This window comes from Stegastes partitus, unplaced genomic scaffold (assembly GCF_000690725.1).
Source record: "Stegastes partitus isolate 25-593 unplaced genomic scaffold, Stegastes_partitus-1.0.2 Scaffold560, whole genome shotgun sequence".
Taxonomy (NCBI): domain Eukaryota; kingdom Metazoa; phylum Chordata; class Actinopteri; family Pomacentridae; genus Stegastes; species Stegastes partitus.
In genome coordinates, this window is record NW_007578291.1 from 111,455 (window position 1) to 119,055 (window position 7,601).

A 7,601-nucleotide genomic window follows, 5' to 3' on the forward strand; every position below is an offset into this window, starting at 1 on the left:
CCAGACAAGGGGAAGGGCTTTGGCTTTTAAAGGGAAAGAGGTGATGTTCTTGTAAGTTAAACCAGCCGCAGATTTTCTCTCGGGGGGAGTGAAAGTGGAGCGAACGAGCAGAAACAGGGACGCGAGCCTCAGATTTCTCCTCCTCGCCTCTGATCTGCACACAAACGTGGGTCTGAGCGGCTGGATGCAGGTTGGACATCCTCCTCTTCCTCCTCCTCCTCCCCCTCCTCCTCCTCCTCCTCCGGCTGGATGGTGATATGACTCGGCGCTAGGACCGCGGCTCCGTCAGTGCGCAAATCCCAGCAGAGAGAGACGCGGAGCGGCTGCGTTCACTGCGCTGCGCCTTCAACCATCACCGGCGGGGCGGAGGAGGAGGCTGCACCTTCTGCCGCCGACTGCAGCGACACACACCCCGGATAGCCAGCTCGCCTCCGGAGCCCTCCGTATGGGCTCACCATGCGCAGGATACGGGCCAACGCCATCGCCATTCTGACCGTTGCGTGGATCCTGGGGACGTTTTATTACCTGTGGCAGGACAACAAGCCCCAGTCGGCGGCTGCATCGTCGTCGGCGTCGCAGACTCGCGGCGGCGGCGGCGGCGCTGGAGCTGGAGGAGGAAGGGGCCACGGGCAGAAGGCGGCGGTGCCCGGGCGGCTGGAGATCATCCACCGGGACGACAGGACCATCCCGCTGATAGTGAGTGTGCGCCGGAGGGGAGGAATGAGGAGCTGCAGGAGAGTGTGTGCTGCATGTTGATGTGTGGAGGGTGATGGAGGAGGTGGAGGTGCACAGCTGGGACTAACAGCTCCAGCTTCTCTTTGTGTAGCCCAGAGAACCTCGAGCACCACGTAAGAGGCTTTGCCATAAGTCCTGCGCGTCGTGCGCCTCGTAACCCATTTTTGCGCACATGTGAGGTGGAAAACACGGGCTTCTCCTGAGAGGATCCCACCTACAGGGTGTCATTAGAGGCCCGTTTCAGTCACATCGGGTCCTGCAGGAGTTGAACCTCTGTGTTGTGTAGGTGTGGTGGTCTCCAGAGCCTGCTGGGAGCGGGTTCCGCTGGGACTGGGTCACATTAGGAAACCAGCGCAGCTCGCATTAGGAGGAGAAGAGATGCAAAACCTGTAGCTTACAACGCGTTCATTTCTGCTTCAGAGATGATTGTTTGATCAGCAAAAGGGAGAAAACAGGAGCTGTTGTCTGAAACACATCCAGTTGTGCTCTGAGGTGTTGTAGAAATGCTGCTTCTTTCAGTTTACGATTTAAAAGATGTCAGTTTATGGTAGAAAATCTGTGCTTTAGGAGGGAAAAAGCTGATTAATATCTGCTTCAGACTTGATGATTGGAGCACCAAAGTGGGGAAAAAATGAGCTGCTCTCCTGCAGAAACCACCACAGATTGATGAAATGCATCCAGTTGTGCTCTGAGGTTGAAACGCTGGAGCTTGTTTCAGTTTACTATGAAAGACCTGACAGCTCAGATTAGAAAATCTGTGCAACATTCAGGAGATGCAGGTGAAACTACCTGAAAGCTCATTCATTTCTGCTTCAGATATGATTATTTGATCACCAGCAACAGAGCTGTTCTCCTTCTGCAGACACACCGACAGACGGATCAATAACGAAACCTCCAGTTGTGCTCTGAGATGGTGAAGATTGATGGAGATGATTTCAGTTTACTACAAAGAAAAAAATAGCAGCTTGGGTGAGAAAATCTGTGCAGGTTGCATGAAATGTAAAGAGATGCACGACCTGGAGCTATAGAGATATAAGTGAGAGTGAAAGTCCCTTAAATCAGATTCATTTCTGCTACAAACGTGTTATTTGATCAGCAAAAGGGAAAAACTGAGCTGTTTTACTTCTGCAGACTTTGATTAGAGAATGTGTGCAGATTTTCTGTTGCATTAAGTGTAAAAAGATGCAAAACCTGCAGCTTTACGCCCAATAACTTCTGCTCCAGATGTGATTATTTGATCAGCAAAAGGAGGAAAACTGAGCTGTTCTCTAAAACACATGCAGTTAAAGTAGAAACTGGAGATGATTTCAGTTTAATCTAAAACATTTTCAGAACATCTGTGCAGGTTGCATGAAATGTAAAGAGATGCACGACCTGTAGCTGAAGGAATGCAGTAAAACTAACTTAAATCTGTTTAATTTCTGCTAAAAACGAGATTATTTGATCACTAAAAGGAGGAAAACTGATCTGTTGTCCTTCTGCAGACTTTGATTAGAAACTGTGTGCAGATCTGCTGTTGCATTAAGTGTAAAAAGATGCAAAACCTGCAGCTCAAAGCCCAATAACTTCTGCTCCAGATATGATTATTGGATCCCCAATCAGGGGAAACCTGAGCAGTCCTCCTCCTGCACACACCAACACACACACACAGATCAGTGACATGCCTCCAGTTGTGCTCATGTTTAACAGAAACGTCAGAGCTTCCTTCAGCTCACTGGAGCAGTAAGAAGGTGTGTGTGTGTGTGTGCCAACATGTCGACGTTCTGCAGCGGACCCATCATTAAAACGTTGTTCTCAGGTTTAATAATTCAGACGCTGAAGCTGAACTCTGCAGGTTGTGGTAAAGAGACCAGCGTGGATCTTCTCTGCAGAACATGAAGCTCAGATCTTTGGACTCACGTCAGTGTTTTCTCTGTAAACAGGTCGTCGACCTCCAACACCAACCTGACAGTTTGTTCTCAGTCTGACCGAGAAACGCTGCTGCTGTCTGTTGTTCTTCTTTTCTGTTCTTTCGTTCTCTCTTTCTCTTATTTTCTATTTTCTTTAATTTTTTTGTTGTCTTTCTTTCTTTCTTTTTATCTCCTGTCCATCCTCTTCCTGTATTTGTCTTTCTTTCTTTCTTTCTTTCTTTCTTTCTTTCTTTCTTTCTTTCTTTCTTTCTTTCTTTCTTTCTTNTTCTTTCTTTCTTTCTTTCTTTCTTTCTTTCTTTCTTTCTTTCTTTCTTTCTTCCTCCTGTCCATCCTCTTCCTGTATTTGTCTTTCTTTCTTTCGTTTGTGTCTTTTTATAGTTGTCTTTTTTTGTTTTTTACCTCCTCTCCATCCTCTTTCCATGTTTCTTTCTTTCTTTGATTCTTTTGTTTGTTTGTTTCCTCATTTGTTGCTGTTCTCTTTTCTCTTCTGCTCACTTCATCCACATCATTTCTTTCTTTTCCTCCCATCTTTTCCTATTTTATGATTTCTTCTCTTCACTTTCTGTCTTTTAATCTCCATCTCTCCAATTTGTTATTTCTGCTTCCTTGTTTCCTTCCTTCTGTCTGACCTCCTTTCCTTACCGTCTTTCCTCTAATCACTCCTTCCTTCACAGTTCTTCTCATCTTTTTCTTTGTTCATCTTTCTTTTCTTTTCCTCGTCTCACGTTTGTTTCTTTCTGTCATCCATCCATCTTTTTCCTTCTTTTTAATCTGTTTTGCTCATTTCTGTATTTCCTTTATTCTTTCTTTCTTTCTTTTTCATACATTATTTCTTTTCTACCATCCTTTTCTCTTTTTCCTCCCTTCTTTCATTCTTTCTCTTTGGTCCTTCTGTCTGATCTCATTTCTTTCTTTCATTGTTTAATCCTTCTCTCTCCTCTTTTCCCTCCCTCTCTCCTCTCTTCTTTCTCTCTCTTTAAGTATTTAAGTGCGTTCATTAGCAGCATTTCATTCACTAATGACATCATCTGCGGAGGTTTTTCCCTCTTGTTCCCTCTGAGCGGCGTCTCGTTTCCCACCGTTGTCATCCTTCAGTTTTTAACACTTTCAGTAACCGGCAGCTGCTCATCTGAACATCCGTCACCGTGTCTTCATCCTTCTACCGTCACACATTTGGTCACGTTTCTTGATTTTAAATCTTTAATTCAAGATCCAGCGGTTCTCACACTTCCCCATTAGACTGTATTCTGACTAACTCGGCAACAATTTCTCCTCCTTGACATGTGAGCGTATAAACACTTGACGGGAGAATTGGGTTAAATGTGCTGTTAACAATCGTGTCTGAGCTCAGATTAACTACATGTTCCATTACAGCGCCGCAAACACAAACTCCACGCCTCCACCAGCTTGCACAGCTCCAGTTCTGCTGCTGCGATTTGGCCACTTTCACAACTCGTCATCTCCTAAAACGCGGTTTCGTTCGCTGCGTAAACGCGCGCCGGTCCAAGTTCGAGTCGGTTGTTTGTTGAGAGTTTAGCTCCAGAACTCTGCAGCTAATCTGCTTCATCAGTGCTGCGAGTGTGTTTAAAATCTGATTGTCTCTGGCGCGGATGTCGTCAAATCGGTCCAGAGAAATACATGAGGTCAGTGTTTTCCAGCTCAGAAATGGATGTAGAACGTCTCTCATGTGGACTAATCAGAACAGTTTGGCAGAAAAGCTGGTGACCACGTAGGTCTCATGAGAACTGGATGAGAAAATCTGTTTTGTGGAGTTTCTTTCTGCTGAAAATCGATTCTTTTTTAACCTTGCTAACGCGTCCATCATGTGTTGTTTTTGCAAAAAGACAAGTGAAACAAGCAGCAAACACCGTGGCTGAGCGGTTTTCTACCTTGAAACAGCAGCTTTTAGGTGGAAATGCTCAAAAAACAGATTCAAAGCCACTGATTTAGGCCCCGTTTACACATTGCAAAAACGGTGATATTTCAATTTCAAAAAGTTTACACACACATGAAGCTACAAGTCACCAAAAACAATCATATCTAAAACAACTACGGCCAAAGTGGAGATTTGGAAAAACTCCGTCTTTACGTTTGCATGTGGACATGAGGACACGGAGTTGGACGTCACAGTGTGCGACTAAAGCGTCATCAGCGTCATATGTGTGCGACCATGTTTGCAGTTTGGCTTCTGTGATAGAAATGGATGCTGTAGGGGCGCTGCTGTAGTGGTTGTGGTCCCCGATGCGGATTTGTTGTTGTGTTTTTATCAGGATTCTGATTGGTTAGCATGGCTTTATGCTTCTCGTTACACTGCCCCCTATAGGTCTGGCACAGCAGCTCTTAACGACGTGTTTATGCCGGTTTGTGTAAAGATTTTTTTTTAAATGATCTGGTGTGAACAATGTTATTTTTGAATACGTAGATCCGTTTTTGTAAATACCGGCGATGTGTAAGCGTGGCCGTAGACTTCCAGGGTTTCATATGAAACAAACCTGAAGAATAAATCCTGCGTTCTGTGTCAATCTTCAAAATCAGTTTCCAGCTCAATCACACAGAACTCCAACGTTTTAACCGGCTCTTGTGTAGCTTTGAGGAGTTTTACAGTGTTGTGGGTGAGCTGGTGTGCTGAGCTGCAGCGAATAGAAGCAAACAACAGAGTAGAGTGACAGAGGAAAAGATTATTTTTACGGAAAAAACGGCGACATTTGTAATTTTTATACACAGAGAGAGTTTTTAGGGGTTCAATCGACAACCAAAGAGGAACTTTAGGTCAGACTTTCATATTTTCTGTCCTCGAGTCTCTGCTTTCACTTGGCATCAGGTCTTAGTGTGTATTAGTTTAGTTTACGGTTTTCTACCAGAGCCTGTAGGGGAATTACTGGCCTAGTTCATTTCTCCAATTATCTGTACTGATATTATTTAAAACTGATTCCCGATCTGTTAAATTTTTTAAAAAGTGCTACTTTGGCTCTGATGCAGCCTCTTCTGTCTATCTGTAGTCACAAGTAACAGCCAGTTGTCTTTTCTTATAGCTTTCAACTTAAATTCAAAGCAAACTTTTGAGTTGTTGCAAAAATACAGGAAAAAAAGTGCGACTTTGACTTGTTTTCATTAACTTCAGGCTGCGTGGTGTCGTCACCAGGGGGCGCTGTTGGCTACGTTAGCTGGAATAAACAAAATTAGTCGTTTAGCAACTGCTAAAAAAACTCAGAGGCAGTTAAAAAAAATTGACAAAGCTTTGGTCACTTTAGAGAGAAAAACTCTTTGTAAATATCCTTTCACGCTAGCTAGCTTTGGACGCGTTTCATGCTTTTCGAAAACAACGAAAAAACAACGGATCAGCTACAGTTAGCAGTTTCCATCTCCCATTAAGTGCCTTAACACTTAAAAAACTTTATCTCTTTAAGCAAGCACCAAAGCTTTTTGTTTTCCAAATTGTTGCCTTTTTCCATTAACTTTTTCTTGTGCGATACTTTAAAATATGCATAAAAATCTGTTTTATGTGCACTAAAGTCCCGCCCACAGCACCATCTGATTGGTTACACATCACAAATAACAACCAATCAACACTAAAGGACAAATATTTTAAAGTTCTCTTCTTATTAAACGTCTGTACTTGTGTAAAAGTTTGTCCTGTCCTGCATTTTTGACATGATTTTCATTTTTTCTTGCAAAATTTTGCGTCCAAACATCTGAAAAAATTAATCAGCAGCTATTTTCTGTTTAAAAACTCTCAAAAGTGTTCAGCATCTTTGTAAAATGAACAAATAAAGAGTAAAATTTAGCAGCATAACTGAGTCTGAAACGACTAAACCACTTGCATTTGTAAATCATAGTTCTGTAATTTAATTTTTAGGAATAATTTCTGTTAAATTTCTTCATATTAGTTGTTTTTTCTCAAATGTCAAAAGGAAAAAAATGAAAATTTAAATCTGTACTCTGCTGCTGGTGAATTATAAAAGTGTTTTTAGAGGAAATAAGCAGGTTTTCTGATAAAAGGAGAATCATTTCTTGCCTGGATGACCTGAGAGCTGATTATAAATGAGACTAAACGATGATCTGATGTTGCTCCGTCTTCGTCCGTCAGCCACGTTTTCACTCCATTTGTTGGATCTTTTAACTCAAAGCAGCAGCAGACGAGTTCATCTCCCAGACGAAGTTCATATTTAATTCAGTGGTTGGAGCCCTGAAGTGCCTTCTGTTATTTTTGACTTATTATCCTCAGAGTACCTTTTTTTTTTAAATTATTGTAGCAGCTTTTGATATTTCTCCACGATGATACTTGAGGATTACTGAGCGATACGAGATCTTGTAAGAGGTCAGAACTCTGGTATGTTCGTGTTTTATAGCCGGTGAGAGAAACTTATTGTGTTTTTTTTCTCCCTGTCACAGAAGATAAATCTGCTTAAATGAACAGTGGTGGTAAATTTAGAGCTGCACTTGTGCTGCTTGTGTCCCGACAAGGTGATTTAGAGGCTGATAGCAGAAACGCTGCAGTCGTTAGATAAAGTTTGGACGTCGTCGTTGTTCTTCTTCTGGTTTCTGTGTTTGTTGGTTTTCACTGAATGACTGAAGGTTTCTTAAAATTACAGGAACTCTTGATAATCTGATGACCAGTTATTTATCAGTGGATGTTTGTTTGTGTTAGCAAAGAATGTAAATAATTAGCAAACTTACAGATAAGAAAGAAAATCCCTCATGTTTTAATGCAGCATTTTTACAGCAGTTTCAAAGACATGTAAGTCTTTTTTTGTTTTTTTAATGTAGGTGTTTGGTTTTTTCTTTTCAAATCCTAATACATTTATTTGATTTTTTTTTTTTTTTTACCAGAATAATAATTACCAGGTAATGAGCTTCAAGGGCTCGTTTCTGTTTTGGTTTTTTGTTTTTTTAAAACATTTGCAATTTTTCTGCCATATGTGTGCCCAAATTATATTTTATTTTATTATATTTTAT

At 41.9% G+C, this 7,601-nt stretch overlaps 1 protein-coding gene across 1 annotated transcript in view; it reads left to right on the forward strand.

The window, feature by feature from the left end:
• The first annotated feature begins 293 nt into the window (after nt 1-293).
• The window catches only part of galnt16 (UDP-N-acetyl-alpha-D-galactosamine:polypeptide N-acetylgalactosaminyltransferase 16), a 63,957-nt gene continuing 56,649 nt past the window's right edge, over nt 294-7,601 (forward strand). Inside the window, exon 1 of the mRNA XM_008288471.1 lies at nt 294-696. Coding sequence (XP_008286693.1) covers nt 457-696 — 240 coding nt within the window. The 5' untranslated portion in view covers nt 294-456. The remainder of the gene's footprint in view (nt 697-7,601) is intronic.